Consider the following 25,006-nt stretch of genomic DNA (forward strand, 5'->3'; position numbering starts at 1 on the left):
TTGTTACCCTTTCCCTTTGGTTTCTTTGCCACTTTCTTTTGAGGTTACTTAATTGGGCTTAATACAACATTTGCTCAAATATTGCCATTAAACTGAGACTGAGATAATGATATTAGATTGTATCGAAAGACAAACATTAACAAGATAAACGGGTCGTACCTTAAACATGGGTTCTGCTAAAAATGTATACTAAATAGCTCGGAGTCCACCATGGCGCAGAGGTTAGCATGTCCGCTTATGACTCTTAACCGGTGACTACAAAATTCCTTAGATATTACCATAACCCATTTAGCACGAATGGGTCAAAAATGTAAAAAGGCATTAAGTTCCGCTGGGGCGAACTTTGTATACCCACCACATCGCGTATATATGTAAACCACATTTCATCATGTAGAATTTCGACCAAAACCGGTGCATATTGTAGGAGTCATAAAGGAAATATTTGTTAAAAATTATGACAAGATCGTTTGATAAATGCGTAAGGAAAGGCTCTAAGAGTGAAAATCGGGAGATAAATATAAAGGGTGATTTTTTAAGACATATACGAAAGTTTTCCAAAAAAAAAACAAGTAGGAGCGTGCCAAGTTCGCCCGGGCCGAACATTATATACCCTCCACCATGGATTGCATTTGTCGAGTTCCTTGCCCGGTATCTCCTTTAAGGCAAACAGAGAATAATGGATAAGAATTGTAATGCTATTGGAGCTATATCAAATCAAAGTCCGATTCGGACCATAAATGAATTGAATGTTGAAGACTATAGAAGAAGTCATTGTGCCAAATTTTAGCTAAATCGGATAAGAATTGTGCCCTAGTGGGAGCTCAAGAAGTAATAACGGGAGATCGGTTTATATGGGAGCTGTATCAGGCTATAGATCGATTCAGGCCATATTTGATACGAATGGAAGGTCATAGGAGAAGCCGTTGTGCAAAATTTCAGCCAAATCGGATAAGAATTGCGTCCTCTATTGGCTCAAGAAGTCAAGACCCAAGATCGGTTTATATGGCATCTATATCAGGTTAAGGACCGATTTGAACCATACATAGCACAGCTGTTGGAAGTCACAACAAAACACCTCGTGCAAAATTTTAAGTAGGATACGAATTGCCAGGCAGACGGACATGGCTAGATGGACTTAAAATGTATTGACGATCAAGAATATGTATACTTTATGTATGGGGTCTTAGATGAATATTTCGAGGTGTTACAAACAGAATGACGAAATCAGTATACCCCTATTCCTCTCCCTTGTCGACAACTACCATCACCAAGCTGTCCTTGGAGACATTTGCAAAGTTTCTTGAACACATATTGGTATTATTCGCCTTAGTTATTTTGGAATGTTATGCCCTTTAGGTGATCGCAGCCTTTTGGCAGACAGCTGTGCCGTTTCCAAATCTCGACGTATTGCTTTTGGGGTAGCCTGTACTGTGAATCTGCGAGCCCATTTAAGGGAGCCGCTTTTCTTAATGGTGAGAGTTCGCACCAAGCCTTTTAATAAAACCGACAGCGATGTGCGTTTTATTATTCCACGCCTTCAAAGCGCGAGAAGGCCGATAGCTTAGGCAGATTTTAGCTATGACAAGATAAAAAAGATTTCGGCTAGTCCTCAAGCCAGGAGACCTCCTCAAAAGCCCCTGCTAACCAGTCGTCTGTCTATTGGAACCTGGAGCTGGCACTTCACTAGTCGAGGTCTCAGTAGCAGACAACATGTTACGGCCTGAAACCACCAATGCCGCTATTGGGACTTTCGGCTCCATTCTAACCCCAATCCCGGGCTATAGATCTGCCGCTCCACAGGTAACAGACGCAGACCATCAACCGCCTAGTGGATAACACTATCGAAGCTTTCCGTGAGTGAATTAAAACTTTTTTATGCACACCACCGAGGGATGGGGGTATATTAATTTTGTCATACCGTTTGCAACACATCGAAATATCCATTTCAGATCATATAAAGTAGATATATTCTTGATCGTCGTAAAAATCTAAGACGATCCAGCCATGTCCGTCTGTCCGTCTATCTGTCCGTCCGTCTGTCTATCCGTCCGTCTGTCTATCCGTCCGTCTGTCTGTCCGTCCGTCCGTTTGTCTGTCCGTCCGTCTGACTGCTAAAATTGGAGAGAGAGAAAATTGTCCATAAGCGGTTAAGTTCGAAGATGGGCTATATTGGACTATATTTCGATATAGCCCCAATATAGACCGTTCCGCCGATTTAGGGTCTAAGGCCCATAAAACAACATTTACTATCCGATTTTGCTGAAATTTGGGATAGTGAGTTTCATTAGGCCACTCGACATCCTTCTTCAATTTGGCTTAGATCGGATCAGATTTGGATATAGCTGCCATATAGAACGATCTCTCGATTTCAGAGCTTGGGCCCATAAAAGGCGCATTTATAATCCGATTTCGCCGAAATTTGGGACAGTGAGTTGTGTAAGGCTCTTCGACAACCGTTTGCATTTTGGCTTAGATCGGTCCAGATTTGTATATAGCTTTCATATAGACCGATCTCTCGATTTAAGGTCTTGAGCCCATAAAAATCGCATTTGTTGTCCGATTTCGCCGAAATTTGGGACAGTGAGTTGTGTTAGGCAATTCAACCTTATTCTTCAATTTGGCTTAGATCGGTTCAGATTTGGATATAGCTGCCATATAGACCGATTTCTCGATTAAAGGTTTTTTGGCCCAGAAAATGCGCATTTATTGTCCGATTTCGCTGAAATTTGGGACAGTGAGTTGTGTTAGGCCTTTCAACATTATTCTTCAGTTTGGCTCAGATCAGTCCAAATTTGGATATAGCTGCCATATAGACCGATCTCTCGATATAAGGTTTTGGGCCCATAAAAGGCGCATTTATTGTCCGATTTCGCCGTAGTTTGGGACAGTGAGTTGTGTTAGCGCCTTCGACATCCTTCTTCAATTTGGATTTGCCATATATGTATATAGATTTGTATATGGTTAAGATCGGTCTATATTTGGATATGACTACCAAAAAGACCAATATTTTGTCCTCCAAATTGAACAATGATTTGTACTTAGACCACTCAATATCCATGTCGAATTCGGTCGAAATTGGACCATATTTCGATAAAGTTGCTATGGGAGCATAAATTATGCATATTTCACCGGATTCTGACGAAAGGTGGTTCATATATATACCCGAGGTGGTAGGTAACCATAGTTCGGCCCGGACCTAACGCCTTTTTACTTGTTTGTAAATAACTACCTATTACGAGTTGCAGAATATTCTTGCGGAGCGAAATAACACCTCCGCCCCTCAACGTTTCAAACAATAATCTGAGACACAAGACTTTTTAAAAATTTTCACCAGTTTGCAATTACTATGTCAGTTTGCCGACCCTTGGTTACTCTTTCCAACATTTCGGTCGGTAACTCACGAATAAATACTTCAATTGTTTTCCAATGTGTCAATTGATGCGGGCTTGTCTGTATAGACATGAGCTTTAACATAGCCCCACAAATACTAATATAAAGGCGTTAAATCGCACGATCTCGGCGGTCAATTGACCGGTTCCAAACGTGAAACAAAATGTTCACCGCACTCGCCTCTCAATAAGTCCATTGTTACGCGCGCTGTGTGGCATGTGGCACCGCCTTGTTGTAATCACATGTCATGCAAGTCAAGCTCTTGCATTTTGGGCAAAAATAAGTTGTATATCATCTCAGGGTAGCGCTTACCATTCACAGTTACGTTACGCATCGCATCATCTTTGAAGAAGTACTGTCCAATGATGCCACCAGCCCATAAACCGCACTAAACTGTGACTTTTTCTGAATGCATTGGTAGCTCTTGCAATGCTTCTGGCTCATCTTCGCTCCAAAATCGACAATTCTGCTTATTTTCGTACACCAAAAATTAGCTTCGTCAGTGAATGGAAGAAGCGCGCGATGAACTTTCCTAACAGATCACGCATTTTCATAATAAAATGTAACAATTTGACGATTCATGGCTAAATTATACAAAACACTGACGATGTTTAACAGTGAAACAAAACACGAAATGTGCGTGAGCTGTTTAAACCAGTGTTGCCAAAAAGATAATATCTAAAAAATTACCCTTGAGTATATGTATCATCGCAACTGAAGGACGTCATTATGCGCAACTCCTCGAAACCTACAATTAGTACTTAAAAAACCATCATCAAATGAAATGTTTTAAAACATTTCATTACTCTCCCCACAATTGTTCGAAAACTTGTTTAGACTAATTAAGTTGTTATCTCTACAAGTCCCTTTGATAATTATCTCTTTACTATGCTCGACTGAAGGTAATAAATCGTTTTAGAATTCATTGGCCATTTAAAGCGTTATGAGTTTGTCAATCATTTTGTAACACTTATCAAATTGATCAACTTTTGTTATTTGAAAATAAGTTAATTTAAGTTTAGCATTTTCAGACTAAGGTGAACTAATGTCTGTTGCCCTCACAAATTCAAAATATCATTGTTAAGAATAATTGCCACATGAACACTGCTCTTAAATGTAATTGCTGTTTAAATAGTAAATAATTGTCATAATCATCACCATCGCCATTGAGTACAATGGTAACGTGTTAAAAATTAAATTATTATTTTTGATTTGTTTAACTAAATAAAACACTCGAAAGAAACTGATAGTTCAACACTATTATAGATTAATAAAAAGTGAAAAAGTTCACTATAGTGAAATATTCCCACGGAAACATTTACTATAGTGGACTGTTCCCACAGAAATATTTACTTAAGTAAGCTTATCCCAACGAAATGTCCACTACAGTGAATTATTCCCACCGAAATGTTCATTTAAGTAAACTGATCCCACTAAAATGTTTTAGTGGGAATAGATAACCAAGCGCCTCGATCTTCTGCGTTTCTTCTCTAATCTTTGACACCCAGTTTTGCGATGCGAAAGAGTTCACTATAGTGAAATATTCTCACGGAAATATTTACTATAGTGGACTGTTCCCACAGAAATATTCACTTAAGTAAGCTTGCCCTAACGAAATGTTCACAACAATGAATTATTCCCACCGAAATGTTCATTTACGTAGACTGTTCCCGCAAAAATGTTCACTAAAGAGAACTGTTTCACTGAAGTCAAAATCTGCAAACTGTTCCCATTTACAAATTTACTTCAGTGAAATGTTTGCATGGAAATATTCATGACAATGAAAAGTTCTTATTCAATGTAGTGAACTGTTCCCTTTAAACAATTTAACATATCCTAAATTTCTTACTGATGCTATGAAAATTTTCCAACACTCAACTATTCCCATGAACATATTGACTACAGTGAACTGTTCTTACGAAAACACGCATTACAGTGAACTGTTCCTACGAAACGTGCTACAACTGTTGGACTGTTCCCATAGAAGTTAAGTTCTGCAAACGTTTCTCATGGCAAAACTTACTACAGTGTTCCCATAGCAACTTACTCTGTAGCGAAAGGTTCCCATGATTAATTTACTTGAATTGGTTGGTAGAACGTAGAATAGATAATCAAGCGCCTCGATCTTTTGCGCTTCTTCTCCAATCTCTGACACCCAGTTTTGCAATGTGAAATAGTTCACTATAGTGAAATATTCCCACGGAAATATTTACTATAGTGGACTGTTCCCACAGAAATATTCACTTAAGTAAGCTTGTCCTAACGAAATGTTCACTACAATGAATTATTCCCACCGAAATGTTCATTTAAGTAAACTGTTCCCACTAAAATGTTCACTAGAGTAAACTGTTTCACTGAAGTTAACTTCTGCAAACTGTTCCCATTTACAAATTTACTTCAGTGAAATGTTTACATGGAAATATTCATGACAATGAAAAGTTCTTATTCAATGTTGTGAACTGTTCCCTTTGAACAATTTAGTATAGTGTAAATTTCCCACTGATGCTATTAAAATTTTCCCACACTCAACTATTCCCATGAACATATTGACTACAGTGAACTGTTCTTACGAAAATACGCATTACAGTGAAGTGTTCCCACGAAACATGCATTACAACTGTTGGACTGTTCCCATAGAAGTTAAGTTCTGCAAACGTTTCTCATGGCAAACTTACTACAGTGTTCCCATAGCAACTTACTCTGTAGCGAAAGGTTCCCATGATTAATTTACTTTAATTGGTTGGTGGAACGTAGAATAGATAACCAAGCGCCTCGATTTTCTGCGCTTCTTCTCCAATCTCTGACACCCAGTTTTGCAATGTGAAACAGTTCACTATAGTGAAATATTCCCACGGAAATATTTACTATAGCGGACTGATCCCACAGAAATATTCACTTAAGTAAGCTTGTCCTAACGAAATGTTCACTACAATGAATTAATCCCACCGAAATGTTTCTCATGGCATAACTTACTACAGTGTTCCCATAGTAACTTACTCTGTAGCGAAAGGTTCCCATGATTAATTTACTTTAATTGGTTGGTGGAACGTAGAATAGATAACCAAGCGCCCCGATCTTCTGCGCTTCTTTTCCAATCTCTGACACCCAGTTTTGCGATGTCGCTTTTCACTTAATCACTCCATGGGAGTTTTGGTCTTCCCCTTTTGTGTATTCTATTTATTATGGTCGCCTTCAAAAAACTTATTTCCTGGAGTTTTTGCTGAAAACACTGGAAAGACTGATTGACCTGATGGTGAGAGGGGACTAACGTTGGAAAACTTCAGTGGGGCACAACACGCATGCCTCAAAGGCAGGTCGGTGGAGACTGGCCCTTCACGAGGTGGTACAGGAGGTCGAGACTTCTCACCGACAGAAGGATTACACTTTGGCGGGCTTCTTAGATATTGGGGAGGCGATAGTCGCCGCACTGGACCGCGCGGGCATTCACCCCTTAATCTCCTAATGGAGATTGTGTGGTCAGAAGGCGGGTGACCAGAGGAACGCCCAAAAGAGAGGTGTTCTTACCGATACTGTGGAACCTCGTGATTATTGAAATTCTGATGGATTTCGGTGGGGACGCCTCGAGGATTATCGCTTATGCGGACGACGTCGTGAGGCTGATCCGAGGCAAGTTTCTGTCGACGATCAGCGAGATCATGGAAGGGTCACTGAGGAGGTTGTTGCGATGGGCTACCGGAAATGGGTTGAGGACCAACCCAGGGAAGACGGAGCTGGTCCTCTTTACGCGAAGATATAAGATACCGGTGTTCAGACTCCCGTCCTTGGACGGGGTCACTCTGCGGCTGTCGAAGGAGGCGAAGTACCTAGGCATAGTCCTCGATTCGAAACTGTGCTGGAAGAGGAACACGGAGAAAAGAATCCGTAAGGCACTGTGAGCTTTTTACTCCTGCAGGACAATGTTCGGTAGAAAGGGGGGGGGGGGGGGGGGGGTGCCTCCCAAGATGATTTATTGGATGTATACGGCCATCGTGATACCAGTACTAGCCTATGGAGCACTGGTATGGTGGGATGCCGTAGGGTAGAGGACGCGTGCGAAGGAGTTCGAGAAGGTATAGAGACTGGCCTGCGTCGGGATCACAGGGGCACTGAGATCCGGCAGGCCTGGAGGCGATGCTGGATATGCAGCCCATTGGGGCTTATATTTGGACGTCGCCGCCAGGATCGCGCTTAGGCTGAGAGAGCTCGGCATGCTGAAGGACTATGGTTGCGGCCACTGTTCGACAGACTGAGGAGGATCTCCGACTACCTGGCACCAGTGCCGACTGGAGTGAGGATATTCGCGATTTGAAATCCTGGAAGGGATGAACGGAGGGCGAATGCTGTACTTGAGGAGGATGAGACCTCGATTTACACAGATGGCCCCAAAATGGAGTCAGGGACTGGATTGGGGTTTACTGTAATGCAATCAAAAGCAGTATGTCTCTGAGACTGCCCGACGAGTGTACGGTCTTTCAGGCAGAGGTCTGTGCCATTGCAGTAACCGCAAGAGAAATTCTGGCAAGGGGCTTACCGCTCTCGAAACTTAGAATTTATGTGCACAGTATGGCGGCGCTCAAGGCCTTGGGGTCGAGGATGGTGAGGCCGAGATGCGTGGCGGACTGTTTGGAATCCCTGGATAGGCTCCGGGCTCACGATGTGACGCTGACATGGATTTCTGGGCATGAGGGGATTTCAGGAAATGAGGGGGCGGACGAGTGCGCCAGGAGGGGTTCGTCTGCGCCTGGCGAACCAGCCATCGCTCTTGCTTACGTGTCATTTGTCGAGCTATTGAACACAGTAGAGGGGATGGCCAGGGCGGCGTCGGTGGCGAGGTGGGACACGGTAGATGATTGCCGGACTGTGAAGGCGCTATGGCCGGTCATCGACCGGATGGGAACGAGGGAATGGCCCACAGGCTCCGGCGGAGGTAGGTCCGTGCTTGCGTAGGGAAGGGCGGTTCTTCACCTCCCGCTCGGGTTTCTCCACTCCTCCTGTCTTTTTTTATTTTATTCTTGTATAATCTCTAGAACGAGTTCTCACATTTTTTCTTCCCTTCTTTGGATCAGATTTAGATATAATTCCCATACATATTCTCGTCCGATTTTGAGAAATATTGTTATAAAGTACTCATTTGTTAACCGATTTGGCAGGAAGGATTTTCTTATGACTCTAAATAAATGGTGATTTTTTAAATATTATCTTTTTGGCAACACTGGTTTAAACACCTCAGACATACTTAACGTGAGGCAGAGTTAAGTATGTCCAGCAATGACAAGAGAACATTTTGGATATCAAAAAAATTTAGCTGTATACAAGTAAAAGCGTGCTAAGTTCAGCTTGGCCGAATCTTATGTATCCTCCACCATAGATCGCATTTTTCGAGTTCTATTCCCGATATCTCTTCTTAGGCAAACAGAGGGTAAAAGAAAAGAATTGCTATAATATTGGAGCTATATCAAGTTATGGTCCGATTCGGACCACAATTGAATTGAATGTTGAAGACCATAGTAGAAGTCATTGTGTAAAATTTCAACCAGTTAGAGTAAGAATTGCGCCCTTTAGGGGCTCAAGAAGTTTGCCAAATTTCAAGCGGCTAGATTTATACCTTCGAAAGTTAGCGTGCTTTTGACAGACGGATGGACAGACGGACAGACATGGCTAGATCGACTTAAAATGTCATGACGGTCAAGAATATACATACTTTATGGGTTCTTAGACGAATATTTCGAGGAGTTACAAACAGAATGGCTAAATTAGTATACCCCCATCCTATGGTGGAGGGTATAAAAAGGACATAAATTGAACAAAAAAATTTAAGCACTTCGAAGCTAAAAAAAGATATGCTAAATTCATTTATTAACCATTTATTCGGCTAGTCTTTTTCACCCAGGTGTATGCGTATCTCACAAATACGCGTGCTAACGCCAATGTGTTCCTTTTGCGAAACAATAATGAGCTCCCTTGCGGGTTTTGTTTTTTGGGCGGGGAGTAGAACCACAAATAGTTTTATTGGTATTAGAACATTTTAGTTGTCTCCCTAAACAATGTGTCTTTTTGTTTAATATGAAAACATATAAATGCTGCCGAAAACCTTTCTGTAGCTGTTAGTGCCAAATATATTTAAAAAATTATCGTTCCATATCGAAAACGAAAAGAGTTTCCTCGTCATTCGCCACACGTGAGTGTATGAGTGCGGTGCGGTGGCATTTGCAAACAAACATTCCAAAAATTTTGGTCATTTCGCCTGCCAATCGTCTCAGTAGTGAGCGGTCTGTGCTAAAAAGCGGTTGCTTGGCTTTGGACGACGAATTATTTTTTTTTTTGGTAATAATTTAGTGGATAGACGGAAGTATAATCGCAAAAATAAGGCCACTTTCTATTAACGGAGCAATGTGTGATTTTTTTTGAGAATGTATTAAAAATGCAATTAGCGCCCTTTAATATAATAGTCAGCGGTATATCGTATTCCTGACATTTAACTGATGTTTTGCATGGAAATCTACAAGAGTGTTTCAAAATTTTTTTTTAAAATTTTTAAGCTTAAAAAAATGGTTAATATTTTCAACAAAAATTTTTTGATGAATTAAAAAAAAAACATTTTTTTAATTAAAAAAATAAAAAAAATTAAATATGACCTCAAAAAATCATAAAAAAAAACTCCTAAATAAAATGCGTTGCTTCTTTTCCTCGCTTACTGCAAAAATCGTCATACGAGAGATAATCTCCATGCATTTTGATTTTTTGAATGCCATACGTATGTGTCAATAATGACAAATATTGAATAATTTGTTGATCGTATCATTTATCGCGACACTGTTAAGTGCTAAATTTTAAACGGTTTTGGTCTAATGAGAAATTCCCGTCACTATATCGGTTTTGTGAGAAACATTGGCGAGTTTTGATAATCAAAAAAAGTGAATTTTGTTAAAAGTTTATTGATATGCAAGTGTTTGAGTGGCTCAGAAAACGAAAGAGGGGAGGGACTCCCTTTATCTCTTCACTTTTCAAGAATTGAGCGAGACCACGTCACTAAAATCCCACATAAATCAAGCTACCGACGGCAAACCCATAAAAACGCCCACCACAAATCACCACAATAATAAATATTTTTGGAGGCTAACTAACTCCGATGTGAAATTTATTAAATAAGGACAGCTAAAAATGGTATAAGTTGGCCCTTTTTCAAAATTTTCAAATGTTTCCCCTGTTTAGGAGTGAAAGATTACATCAATGAATCCATGGTCGAACAAAGTAAATTCCTTGAAGCGATAGGGTCTTGCGGCGTTTTTATTCCAATTTCTAACACCAAATTTCGAGATGTTTTGGCTATGACAGAATATTTGTTCCACTAGCCGAACGTAGAATAGCGTTCCAAGCGCCTCGATCTTCTGCGCTCATTTTAAAATCTCTGACATCAAGTTTCGAGGTGTCTCCCACCACTTGATCTTTCTATCGGGCTTTTGGTCTTCCCGGTTTGCGTGTACCACCGTGTTTGCCTTCAAAAGACTTCTTTGCAGGAGCTTCTTCATCCATTCTGACAACATGACCTAGCTAACGCAGCCGTTGTATTTTGATGCGTGTAACTATGCTATCGTCGTCATACAGCTCATACAGCTCGTGGTTCATACGTTGCCTATATTCTCCATTATCGTAAACTGGTCCATATATTTTACGAAGAATCTTTCTCTCAAATACTACAAGTACTGCCTCATCTGCTTTCGCAAGTAGCCATGCTTCGAGATGTTCTCCACCAAAAGATCTTTCCATCTATGTCGAGGTATTCTCCATCTACGTAAACCATGCAAGAGTGACGATTCAAATAAATCGTCAGCTTTTTTCTTACACTCTTACAACATGATGTTACCAATGTAGATGTTTATATACCCGCCACCGAAGGATAGGGGTATATTCATTTTGTCATTCGGTTTGCAAAACATCGAAATATCCAAATATTCAGACCCTACAAAGAATATATATTCTCGATCGTCGTAAAAATCTAAGACGATCTAGCCATGTCCGTCCGTCTCTCCGTCTGTCTGTTGAAATCACGATATAGTCTTTAAAAATAGAGATATTGGGCTGAAACTTTGCACAGATTGTTTTTTGGTTTCAGGTTAAGTTCGAAGATGGGCTATATCGGACTATATCTTGATATAGCCCCCATATAGACCGATCCGCCGATTTAGGTTCTTAGGCCCATAAAAGCCACATTTATTATCCGATTTTGCTGAAATTTGGGACAGTTAGTTTTCTTAGGCCCTTCAACACTCTCCTTCTATTTGGCTCAGATCGGTCCAGATTTAGATATAGCTGTCATTAAGATCGATTTAATCTCTCGATTTAAGGTTTTGGACCCATAAAAGGCGCATTTATTATCCGATGTCGTCGAAATTTGGGACAGTGAGTTAAGTTAGGCCTCTCGACATCTTTCTGCAAAATGGTCCAGATCGGTGCAGATCTGGATATAGCTGCCATATAGACCGATCTCTCGCTTAAAGGTTTTGAGCTCATAAAAGGCGCATTTATTGACCGATTGCGCCGAATTTTAGGACAGTGAGTTGTGTTAGGGACTTCAACATCTTTCTTCAATTTGGACCAGATCGGTTGAGATCTGGATATAGCTGCCATATAGACCTTTCTTTCTAGATCTTTCGATTAAAAGTCTTGGCCCCATAAAAGACACATTTATAATCTGATTTCGCTCATATTTGACACAGTAACTTATGTTAGGCTTTTCGACATCTGTGTCGTATATGATTCAGATCGGTCTATATTTGGATATGGCTACCAAAAAGACCAAAATTTTGATCTGCAAAATTTAACAATGACTTGTTCTTATTAGACCACTCAATATCCGTGTCAAATTTGGTTCATGCAAATGCAAATTGGCCCACGAACTTTCAAGTAGGGAACCGCGGGAGATTTCTCATATACCAATGAGTAGTGTTTTACCTCAATGGTTGGGGACCTCCCTCTTATGGCCGAACAGCGTGCTGCTGGACGACAACTCTAGGGGATTCGAAAATCTCATTTAGCGTTATGTGCAAACACGCTTACCTCTGCGTCACATCAAAATATTGGTCTAAGATTCCATAAAATATATACATGTATCCTTGGACGTCATGACATTTTAAGTCAATCTATCCATGCCCGTCCGCATGCTAACTTTCGAAGGAGTAAAGCTAAGCGCTTGAAATTTTGCAAAAATACTTTTTATTAGTGTAGGTCGGTTGGGATTGTAAATGGGCCACATCGATCCATGTTTTAATAAAGTTGCCATATAAACCGATCTCGGATCTTGACTTTTGAGCACCTAGAAAGTGCAAAGATCGGATAAGAATCCGATCTGGCATCTTCTTTGACCTTAAACATACCTGCCAAATATGGTCTGAATATATCAATGACCTCATATAGCTCCCATATAAACCGATCTCCCTATTTTACTTTTTGAGCCCCTATGGGGTGCAATCTTTATCCGACTTGGCTGAATTTTTACACAATGACGTCTACTATGATCTACACAAACTAATTGTATCCCGAATCGGTCCTTAACCTGATATAGCTTCAATGGCATAGCAACTCTTAACCATTATCTTTTGTTTGCCTATAAAGAGATACCCGCCACAAACAAATGCGATCCATAGTGGTGGGCTCCCAAGATTCTGCCCGGCTGAACTTTTACTTGTTTGAGGTTACTTTTCATTACCTACAGCGCCTAAAAAGTCGATTACTAGATTAGGTGATTATTGTTGTTGTAGCAGTGCAGACTCCGTGGATGACTTGACCTGGAAAGAATGGAAGAGGTTTCCGATCGAATACCTTAGGCTACACTTGAGGTCGAGTGGGAGGCACTGCTGCCATTTAGATAACCCAGGTGCTGTGATGTTTTCGACTGCTTGACCATACGCATGCGAAGATCCGGGCTATCACGGAACAGTAAACTGGCCATCAGGGCAATAACAACCAAGTGGGTAAGGTCAGAAATAGTCTTGAAGTGTAAGAAGGGGATTAACGCCCTCTCTGGCCTAGGGCGAAACTCCACGAAACGTGGTGCGCATTAAAGTCTCTTAGAACCAGGCTATTATGGCCAGATAGTAGGCCACTAATGTCGGGACCGTAAACTTGGCCATTAACTGGAACATAACTGCTATCTCGGCAATAACGGACCTGGCTGCTAACTCCATACATTTCATATGGAGGTCACTGGGTCAGATATATGTCCATAGTGGCATGGGGCGGATTTAAAACCACGCTCTCTTGTCAACCTAACCTAAGATAGTCATCTGGGTTTACTTCACATATATAAGGACTATATAGAGCCATCACAACCGTATTTGGTGAAAGCTTTGAGAGCTATCAGATTCATACCAGTTTCAGGCAAATCGGGGAAAACATTTAGATTGCTAGGGCTTCAGGAAGTCAATTCCGATGCTGTTTGATATCCCCAACCACCTACACTGTCAGATATATTTGTGTAAAATTTATAGCCGATAGCTTTATTCATTCGAATTCTGCCCCGATTTCATCGAAAGATGGAAGGACACCGATGGATCGTTTTAAAATGTTAAATCTCTCAAGAAATGGCTGGACCCATTTTCTTGAAATTTTCACAAATGGTGCATATTGATCTCGTGGTGAAAATAGGTTACTAGATTTTTTGATATCTGAAGGGGGGTGGACCCTCCGTCTTACTTTAATTTTCAGAAATGTCAGAACTCGGAGATGGGTGGTGCGATTTATGCGAAATTTTGTGTGCTTTCTTATAGTGACCAAAAAACAAAAATTTGGATGGTGCCCCAAGGGGGGACGCCCCATCCCCAAAACCTACCAAATATATATATATATACACCAATCACGACAATATGGGACTCAAATTAAAGGTATTTAAGATTAGAAAACGAATCTGATATCCAATTATGGGACCAAATGTTTGGGCGACCACCCCAACCCACAAAACATCCCAAAATCGGACATATTTGCCGACCATGGCAATATGGGACTCAAAAGAAAGGTATTTGCGAGTAAAATACGAATCTGATATCCAAATGTGGGACCAAGTTTCTGGGGGTCCAACCCTTCCCCAAAACACCCCCCAAACAGGACTTATTTACTGATCATGGCAATATGGGGCTCAAATGAAAGGTATTTGAGTGTAAAATACGAATCTGATATCCAAATGTGGGACCAAGTGTAAAATACGAATCTGATATCCAAATGTGGGACCAAGTTTCTGGGGGTCTACCCCTTCCCCAAACACCCCCAAAACAGGACTTATTTACTGATTATGGCAATATGGGGCTCAAATGAAAGGTATTTAAGATAAGAAAACTAATTTGAAACCAATTTTCGGACCAAGTGTTTGGTGGAACCACACCAATCCCCAAAACAACCCAAAAACGGACAAATTTACGACCATAGCTATATGGGGCTAAAATGAAAGGTCTTTAGAAATAAAGAACGAATCTGATATCAATATTCGGGTAAATTGTCTATGGGGCCACCCCACCCCCATAACAGCACCCAAATAGGATGTATTTGCTGACCATTGCAATATGAGGCTCAAATAAGAGGTCTTTTAGAATAGAACACAAAATTGATATCTATTTTCAAAACCAAGTCACTGAGTGGACGCCCTATCCCACAAAACACCCCCCAAACCGCTTATATTTGCCGACTATGGAAAAATGGGGCTCAAATAAAAGGTATTTGGGAGTAGACCATGAATCTAATATCAATATTCGGGACCAACTGTATAGGGGACGTCCCACCACCATAAAAACCCCCAAATAGTTCGTATTTGCTCACTAAGCCAATTTCGGTCTCCAAGACAATCGAGCTCGTTATTCATAGTTTTTAGGGCCCATATCTCAAACCGAAGATATATATGCTGTTTTTTGCAATAAGGGGTTTAAATAAATGGTATTTGAGATTAGAGAACGAATTTGATATTCAATTTTGAGGCCAATGATAATATGGGATTCAAATAAATGACATCTAAATATATGAGAATAGAGCACGTTGCTGAGGCCACCGTAGCGCAGAGGTTAGCATGTCCGCCTATGACGCAGAACCATAAGAAAAAATTTTCAAATTTTCAAACGGTGGTTTTTCCCTCCCAATGCTTGCAACATTTGTGAGATGCTATTCCATGTAAAACTTCCCATCAAAGAGGTGTCGCACTGCGGCACGCCGTTCGGACTCGGCTGTAAAAAGGAGGCCCCTTATCATTGAGCTTAAAACTTGAATCGGACTGCACTCATTGATATGTGAGAAGTTTGCCACTGTTCCTTAGTGGAATGTTCATGGGCAAAATTTGCAATTTGCTGATATATTTTCAGGGCTTATTTACTTAAATGAAAGGTTTTGGGGGGTACCCTTTTCAACATTCGGGGCCAATTTTCTAGGGACAATTTTTTACTGACCATCGCAATATGGGGCTCAAATAAAGGTATTTGGGAGTAGAATATGAATTTGATATCCAAATGTAGGACCATGTATTAATGGCGTCATCCCTTCCCCAAAGATAAAAATTTGTCGACCATGCCAATATGCTTAAATGAAAGGTATTTGAGATTAAAAAACGAATTTGATAACCAATTTTGGGGCGATATGTTTGGGGGACGCCTCATCGCCCTAAACCAATGGCAATATGGGGTTTAAATAAATGGAATTTGAGAGAAGAGCACGATGCTGAAATTTTTTTAAGGCCACGTGTCTGGAGGACCACTCCACCCTCGATAACACCCCTAAATCAGACATCATAAGAATATCGGGCTTAAATAAAGTATTTTAAGAATCGGGTACACCTCACATCCAAACTTAAATTCGTAGACCAATAAAGATCATATGGGATTCCGATAAAGGCACTTATATTGTTAAACTGTTAGTCAGGCACTTTACTATTTTCGAAGCATGGTATTTCTCTAAAAGCTCCTTAATTGTCGAAAATAAATATTCAAAGGAAAATGTTGCTCCATATAAAGTAAAAGAAGGCGCAGCGGAGCGGTCCGGGTTCAGCTAGTACATTTATAATTTATAGCATTAGAGATGAATAGTTCGATGTGTTGCAAATGGAAAGACAAAATTAATATACCACCCATAATAAGTTGTTGGGTATAATAAAATCACTTAAATCAAGTTCGATATATCAATTTTCTCATATTTTTCTCATTTTATTTTGATTTAATTCCAACGGCTTTAGCAATAATTGTGCTAAGAAGTTATGCTAGAGTTTAAGCAAATGCAAAACATATAAAAATATAGAAAAAATCCCCACTAAAGCTTAGTGAAACTAGTGGTTCGCACCCAGAAGGTTGAGCAAATACAAAAACAGCAGTTTCAAATTGAGCGCAAAATTTAAAACTAAAACATTTTGACTAAATAAGTCAAAACATTTGCGAATAAACACCACAAACAAAGTCAACTTTAAAAATATTTTCGAAACACATGTCAGAAATATTCACTCGCTATTTTGGTGTTTGCACTATGAAAAGTTCCTAAAATATTGTTTTTTCTTTTTAAACGGGGAAACACAAATATCTGAGAACACGAATAACTTAAAAGATATTTTAAAAGTTATATTTAAAAGAAATTTTGAATGACCATACAATTTGAACAAAATGTTCTATGAAAATCATAATTTTGATTTTTTTTTTTAAATTTTTGTTTGTACCCTATTTAGCTGCTGATCGATTACCACCAGCCCTTTGAAATGATCAAATATAAATTTGTATTTACAATCACCATCATAACCTGGATTACCGCAGCCACAGCCGCAATAATAGACACAGGGACGCCATTAGGAACTTTCAAACAAAAGCAGTATTATTCAAGTAAGTATTAATTCAAATATTTTAGCATGAATATCGGAGCAAGTGTGTTACACTTCAGAACGAGCTGAATATAACATGGTATTGCAAACTAAATAACAAAACGAATACAGGCTTATCCTTTGGTATTGGGTAAAAAAATTATGTTTGACAAAAATGTGTTAAATGCAACACATATCTATTTCATACCTTCCCCCATAGGAAGGGGAGGGATCAGATTAATGATCTGAGACCTAACAGAGTAGGTAAGGTCGAAAAGAGGGATATTCATCCGCTCCATGCTACTATGGACATACACATTAGGCTTCCAGGGGCTAAAGAAGTTAAATCGGGAGATCGGTTTATATGGGAGCTAAATCAAGTTAAAGACCGATTTGGACCGTACTTGGCACAGTAGGTGAAAGTCATAACGCAACACTATGTGCAAAATTTAATCCAAATCGGACAAAAATTGCGGCTTACAGGGGCTCAAGAAGTCAAACCGGGAGATCGGTTTATATGGGAACTATATCAGGTTATAGACCGATTTGGACCGTACTTGGCACAATAGGTGAAAGTCATTACGGAACACTATGTGCATAATTTAAGCCAAATCGGTTGAAAATTATGGCTTCCAGGGGTTTAAGAAGTTAAATCGAGAGATCGGTTTATATGGGAGCTATATCAGTTTCTTGGCCGATTTGTACTGTACTTAGCACAGTTGTTGAAAATCATAACAGAACACTATTAGCAAAATTTCATCCAAATCGGACAAAAATTGCGGCTTCCAGGGGCTCAAGAAGTCAAATAGGGAGATCGGTTTATATGGTCGGTTTATATCCAAATCTGAACCGATATGGCCCATTTGCAATCCCCAATGACCTTAATTAATATTAAGTAGCTGTGCAAAATTTCAAGCGGATGACTACGCGTTCGACCGCTGTCGTTATTTCGACAGACGGATGGACGGGCATGGCTAGATCAACTCGCCTTTATGTGTTCCTAGATCAACATTACGAGGTGTTACAAACGGAATGACTTGATTAGTATAACCCCGTGCTATGGTGGTGGGTATAAAAAGTAACCTCTTATATACCATCATTATAAAATCCCTAATTTTTATCCATTTTACACCCCTAAGTGGATTAATGTCTGGTATGGATTAATGTCTGGTCAGTGAAAGCCGGGCACTGACATAGGAAAGTTTGAGCCAACGCCTCATCATCTTTCCACATGCCCTACACATACTGTCACTTTCCGCACCTATTCTGCATAAGTAAGCTATTAGTCCTATGTATGTGTGGCGTTATGACACCGAAAACTATGCAGGCCTCCTTCTTACTCCCTTTCAGTAATAGTCTCGTCTTCTCAATATCTGGATCTCCTCATAGGATTTTCGTCGTCTAGCGACCGTTTCGCTGTTCCACAGTGTTACATTAGGGTTGTTAAAAACCGGTGTTTTTTTTTTTTTTTGAAAAATATTAATATTTTGCAAAACCGGTTTTCGGTTATTTACAATTTTTAAAACCGGTTAAACCGAATTTTCTCTAATTAATTGTTTTACTACATTTTTTTAATATAATTGTTTTTTTTTTTGAGGTAATTGAAGGCATCATATAATGCAACGTCTATCCCTTCTGGATCAAAAAGTGGTAACTGCGGAGGATATAGAAATAATGGTCAAGCGGATCACGAAGACCTTAAATGACTCGTTTGTGTTAGCATGTCCTAGTGCCAATCCAAGGGGCTCTAAGGAAGGAGTGCAGAAAACTCTTCAACAGGGCGAAAGCCACAAGAGCACCACACAACTGGGACATCTATAAGGCTGAGCCAAAAAAGCATAAGGGCGAGCTGAGAAAGACTCAGAACAAATCCTGGGGGAATTCTGCAGCTCCGTGGAGGATACATCTGAAGCGTCTAGGCTAAGGAAGATCCTATCCTCCAAACCTTTTAACGGTGGGATACATTCAGAAGTCATATAATGTATGGACAATGTCTAGTGAGGAAACACTAGAACTACTCCATGATACCCATTTTCCGGGAAATTCTCCAACGGACAACGTGGCGCCAGAAGAGGTTGTCACTGGTATGCATTCATCGGAGGCTATTAGGGAAATTGTGTCTGAGCCGAAAATCTTTGGGCGATAAGAAGTTTCGACTCCTTTTAGTCTCCAGTGCCTGATGATGTATCACCGCTTGAACTACAAGCTGTGTCTGATAGACTGGTTCCCTGACTTAGGGAGATATACTCCGCATGTATCAGAATGTCATATATACCTGTGGGATGGATGGACATGACGGTCATTTTCATTCCGAAAACAAGGCGAAAGTTTTTCGTCCTATTAGTCTATCATCCTTTATGCTGAAGACTCTTGAGAGGATGATAGAAACATATCTTAGGGTAAAGATCCCTGGAGATCGCCTGTTGCGGCAGCAGCACATTGAAGGTGCTTCCAATAATATAAGACCCACGTCAATCATGAAAGAGTTGGAGTTTCTAGGCATCAACTCTACAGTAAGAAAGTTTATTAATTACAGGAACAGGAAATTGAACTTAAAATCCAACATTTTGGAAAGGACAAGAAAAGCTACTCTTGCCCTACTCACCTTCAAGAGAGCGATTGGCAAAATTTGGGTGTTTAGACTGCGCGTCCTGCACTGGGTATATACCGCAGTTGTCCCGGCCCGTGATAGCTGTGAGCACTACACAGGCTGGTGCATTGAGCTCCAATCTGTGTGGGGATCATTGCTGTCACAAGAAGCTTAGCTGCAAGCTACCGGGCGCGTCCACAAGTTCCGGATAATGGAATGCTCCATACGGAGTAGCTGCAACGGCAGTCGCAGACAATCAGCGGTATGGAGCGGAGAGTCTCAGTAAGAGGTCGGGCGGCTCCGGCACTTGGACAAATACTGAGAGTCTATCATGCTCTATATGACCACCCATGGCGATCGATTCTTTGTATCGGAACAAGCTTGCTCACCTACAGGAGCTTGACAAAGATCGCCACCTCCACATAAAAAATGTGGCTACAACAACAACTGCAGTTGGAAGACCTGTAATGCTGTATGGTGTTGTGGTCTGGTGGACGGCGCTTCAAAAGTCCACCTACTGTATAATAGTCAACCGGATCCAAAGCCATGTCCGTCTGTCGAAATCACGGTAGCGGTTGAACGCGTAAAGCTAGCCCCTTGAAATTTGGCACAGTTACCTAATATTGATGTTGGTCATAGGAGATTGCAAATGGGACTTATCGGTTCAGATTTGAATATAGCTCCCATATAAACCGATCTCCCGATTTGAATATAGCTCCCATATAAACCGATCCTCGGATATGAATTCTTGAGCTCTTGGAAGACTCAATTTAATCCGATTTGGCTGAAATGTGGAACAAAGAACTGAGTTATGACTTCCAACATGCATGCCAAGTATGATCCGAATCGGTCTATAAACAGATATAGCCCCATATAAATCGTTTCCCGGATTTGACTTCCTGAGCCCCTTGAAGCCTCAATTTTAATCCGATTTGGCTGAAATTTGGAACAAAGACTTAAGTTATGACTTTCAACATCCATGCAATGTTAAATAGATCTATAAACAGATAAAGCCCCCATATAAACCGATCCCCGGATTTGACTACTTCAGCCCTTAGAAACCTCAAATTTCATACGATTTGGCTGAAATTTGGCCCAGAAACCTATTTTATGGATTACAAAATCAGTGTCAAATTTTATCCGAATATAGTGATATAGGTCCCTCTAAGTACCAACATCCAAATATGACTTCTTGAGACCAAAATAATTCAAATACAATCTCAGTTAATAAGGGTACATTTTTAACGGAATCCATGGTGGCGGGTACCCAAGATTCGGCCCCCGGAACGCTTTTACTTGCTATGTTACCTATCGCTGCCTCAATTATACGATGGTATGACCTGCTCCTTTGCTCTCTCCATTCTCCCATTCTCATATGCGCAGCGGCTATGTCAAACTTAATCTGTATGTCTATGGTCCTCATCGTTCCGCCTATGCCAAGACAACATTTTCTCCGAACCTGTTGTATTATCCTTATGTTGAACTTTTTCTCCATCGAAGTCCACCAAACTACTGAGGCGTAAGTAAGTATTGGTCTAATCACGCTACTGTTGAGCCGGTGGACTATCCTCGGATTCCGGCCGGTGGTGGTCTTATCGTCGGCGACAAAGTGTATCGTTGCTCGCTTTTTTAGTCTATTTTGCCATGTCCGTCCATCAGTCATTCCAAAAATTTGCCTTTAATTGATTCCAAACGATATCTGAATTTTTTAAATTTTTGTTGCACTTCTTACGTTACTAAAATTTATTTTTTTATTTTCTTTTCAGCCTACCAAGATGCCCGCTCCGCAGTTATACAGGCCGAGGATAATCTCAGTACCGGTGGTCGTGTTCATTTGAACAATCGTGAAACCAAAGTGGATGAAATCTTTCTAAAGTACAAATACGATGAGTTGGCACGCGGGTTTCACGATTCCGATCACAATACAGCTGCTTTGCATTTCTTTAAAGCCAAGCCTATAATAGATCGCAGCAAAGTTTTTCATTTTCTTCAGCATATGCCCAAGGGGGCGCTGCTGCATACGCATACCTCAGCATCGGTAAGCTCAAAATGGGTGGTGCAAAATATTTTTCGAATGCCGGGACTTCTAAGATGTACCCGTAAAGATGGCATAAGTATACTTACATTCCGCCAAATGCCTCAGAAACATGGTTGTGTGACCCAATATGTATCAGTAAATGAAGAAAGAAGTCATTCCGTCTCTGCAGTAGAATATGATCAAGCTTTGGAGAGGCTCATCAATTTGTATACGCCCACACCGGAATGTAAGTTTCGCATTGAGGGAGGTGGGACTCAAATAGTTGTTGTATTAAATAATTGCTTTTTCCCCGGCACTTCTAGTAGAATATCCCACCATCAACCGGGTTTGGAGCAAATTTCAGAATATGTTTAGCACCATCTCCGATGTTCTGTTATACATTCCGGCCTATAGATCTTTCTATTGGCAAATGATGGAAGAGATGTACAATGACAATATCATGTATTCCGAAATTCGCATGAATTTCTATGAGGTGTGTGTGATCAGAATTTAAGACTAATTTAATGATAATGACTGTCTAAAACTTTTACTCTTCTAGTTATACGACATAAGTGGTCGCATATTTCCTCCTGAAAGGTGTATAACAGAGTTGAAGGAAATTATTGAAAGCTTTAAGCAACATCATCCTGATTTCTTGGGCTTAAAAATTATTGTTTCGGCCAATCGTAATGCAGATGTACCAGAAATGCGCGAACGTTTTGAATCATTTAAGAAATACCAGTAAGTAATGATAACAGCTACTAAATGACTAATCTAGACTAGAGGTCTAGCGATTTGCTGTCAAATGCAAATGTCGACTGTGAGAATGTCGGTGAAGAAGGAAATATAGGACATCTGCCCTGTGTGTCACGCACTGGCAGTCAGAAGGAGTTCCATTTTAAGTTATCATTTCTTTGAGAACTTGTCTGATTAAGCAACATTCGCATGTTGTTGGGCGTTCTAAAGCGATCCAGATACTAGAAGGCATCTTTTTTCTCCTGTGGTCTCGCAATCGGACGAACATATTGGGTTGCCCAAAAAGTAATTGCTGATTTTTCATATAGTCGGCGTTGACAAATTTAAGCATTGGTGCGGTTTATGGACTGGTGTCATTATTGGACCGTACTTCTTCAAAGATGATGCGCATCGTAACGTAACTGTGAATGGTGACATTTACGCTACGATGCGCATCATCTTTGAAGAAGTACGGTCCAATGATGACACCAGCCCATAAACCGCACCAAGCTGTGACTTTTTCTGGATGCATTGGTAACTCTTGCAATGCTTCTGGCTGATCTTCACTCCAATATCGACTATTCTGATTATTTACATACCCATTTAGCCAAAAATGAGTATCGTCGATGGAAAGGAAGAAGCGCACGATGAACGTTCTTAACAGAGCACGCATTTTGATAATGTAATTCAATAATTTGCAAGCGTTGTTCGTTTGTTAGACGATTCATGGTTTAATAATAGACCAAACTGAACATGTTTGACAGTGAAACAAAGCACGAAACATGCATGCGCCAGGGTTGCCAAAAAGATTATAGCTTAAAAATCACTCTTTATCTACTTTATAGGGTCGTAAAAGAATATTTAGATGTGTTACAAACGGAATGAAAAAATGAATATGCACCCATCCTTCGGTGGTGGGTATAGGTTAGGTAAGGTTGTAAAGAGCGTGCAGATATTAATCCGCCCCATGCTACAATGGACATACTATGGGTATAATGTAATAAAATAAAATTTATTTTACATAAATTGTTTTGAAAAAAATCGACAAACTCTTCACTGAATATAAAATTTCGAGAACATTTTCTGTAGAATCACATATTACACGCTATCAACTTTGTTTGATAGCGTTTATGTAAACATAGTTCCAATGTGAATATTAAAATATAAAATGATTTATTTTTTACTTACAGTTCCATGTTTCCCAAAGATATTATTGGTTTTGATTTAGTGGGCCAGGAGGACAAAGGCAAACCTTTAAAGGATTTTGTGAGTATACTGCAGGAAAAGCCCAAAACAGCCAAATTCTTCTTTCATGCGGGGGAGACAAGTGAGTTGATTAAACTTCCAACTTTACCTTCACAACAGTTCATTAATTCTTTATTTTTATTTCCCTTCCAATTTCAGATTGGTTTGGCTCCTCCACCGATTACAATATCTTGGATGCCATTTTATTGAATACCACACGCATTGGACATGGTTTTGCTCTGATGAAACATCCTGTACTGTGGAATGCGGTGAAAAATCGTGACATTGCCATTGAAGTTAGTCCCATATCAAATCAAGTTTTAGATCTTGTATGGGATTTACGAAATCATCCGGGTTCTATGTTTCTGGCTCAAAACATACCCATGGTTGTATGCAATGATGATCCTGGCTTTTGGAATGCCAAGGGCTTGAGTTATGATTTTTACTATGCCATCATGAGTTTGGCACCCAACGATGCGGGGCTGAAGATGCTGAAACAATTGGTTTGGAATTCCGTGAAATATTCCACATTTGAACCAGACGAAAGACAAAGGGCTTTTACACTGCTGCAAACGAAATGGGATCAATTTATAGATGAGGTCCTAAAAGGTTTAGTAGTTTAGCAAGAGTATTTAATTGTTTGTTAATAGAGTATTTATTTTTCCTAATTTATGCTACACTTTGAGAATTTTGTAATAAAATGAAGAAAAAAAATTTAATTAAAAAAATAATATTTTTAAAGACAATTCAATTGTAAGCCTCTGTTTTAGGAATCACATTTAAAAGGTGATGACCTAATGTTGTGCTGCTTCCATTGGTTGATTTTTATTCTCATGTTCAATATTGTCGAGATGATGTTTATAATGAAGTTCGAAAATTCTTTTCAAAGAATCAAATCGATGGCTTTAATACAGGCACATCCTCCTGCGGAGACAACAAAGGAAACCTGGTAACGAATAAAGATATTGTGCTAAGGATATAGAAAGAACATTTTTCCCAACTTTTATTATTCGATAGAGGCGGCAACGTAGATACTGCAGAACCAATCCCTGATGATGATATGAAATGTATACCGCCTAAGCAGAAGCTGTTCCGACTAGCATTGACCCAACTGAAAAACAACAAAGCAACAGGAGTTGATGGGTTGCATCAGCTCTATGGACATACATATAAGCCAGTAATCGCCTTGTTGTGCGCTATAAATAATAAAACAGTAACC

General features: G+C 40.0%; 2 protein-coding genes across 5 annotated transcripts in view; one reads left to right on the plus strand and one right to left on the minus strand.

Moving 5' to 3' along the window:
* The window catches only part of LOC106095808 (adenosine deaminase 2), a 64,442-nt gene that overhangs the window by 23,151 nt on the left and 16,285 nt on the right, over window positions 1-25,006 (minus strand). The window contains exon 1 of one of the 4 annotated variants that reach the window (XM_013263189.2): window positions 23,731-23,820. The exons of 2 other annotated variants lie outside the window; for them this stretch is intronic. The gene's annotated coding sequence lies outside the window, so the exon portion shown is untranslated. Of the gene's footprint in view, window positions 1-23,730; window positions 23,821-25,006 lie in introns of those variants that run through there. One more of the 4 variants, XM_059362358.1, reaches the window with a different exon arrangement.
* Window positions 1,711-24,420, plus strand: LOC106095806 (adenosine deaminase 2). The gene is made up of 7 exons (XM_059361541.1): window positions 1,711-1,800; window positions 17,072-17,222; window positions 21,557-22,054; window positions 22,131-22,300; window positions 22,367-22,548; window positions 23,733-23,869; window positions 23,947-24,420. The coding sequence occupies exons 1-7, from the start codon at window positions 1,711-1,713 to the stop codon at window positions 24,408-24,410; spliced, it is 1,692 nt and encodes a 563-aa protein (XP_059217524.1). The 3' UTR covers window positions 24,411-24,420.

The sequence above is a fragment of the Stomoxys calcitrans genome, chromosome 2 (genome assembly GCF_963082655.1).
Source record: "Stomoxys calcitrans chromosome 2, idStoCalc2.1, whole genome shotgun sequence".
Lineage (NCBI taxonomy): Eukaryota > Metazoa > Arthropoda > Insecta > Diptera > Muscidae > Stomoxys > Stomoxys calcitrans.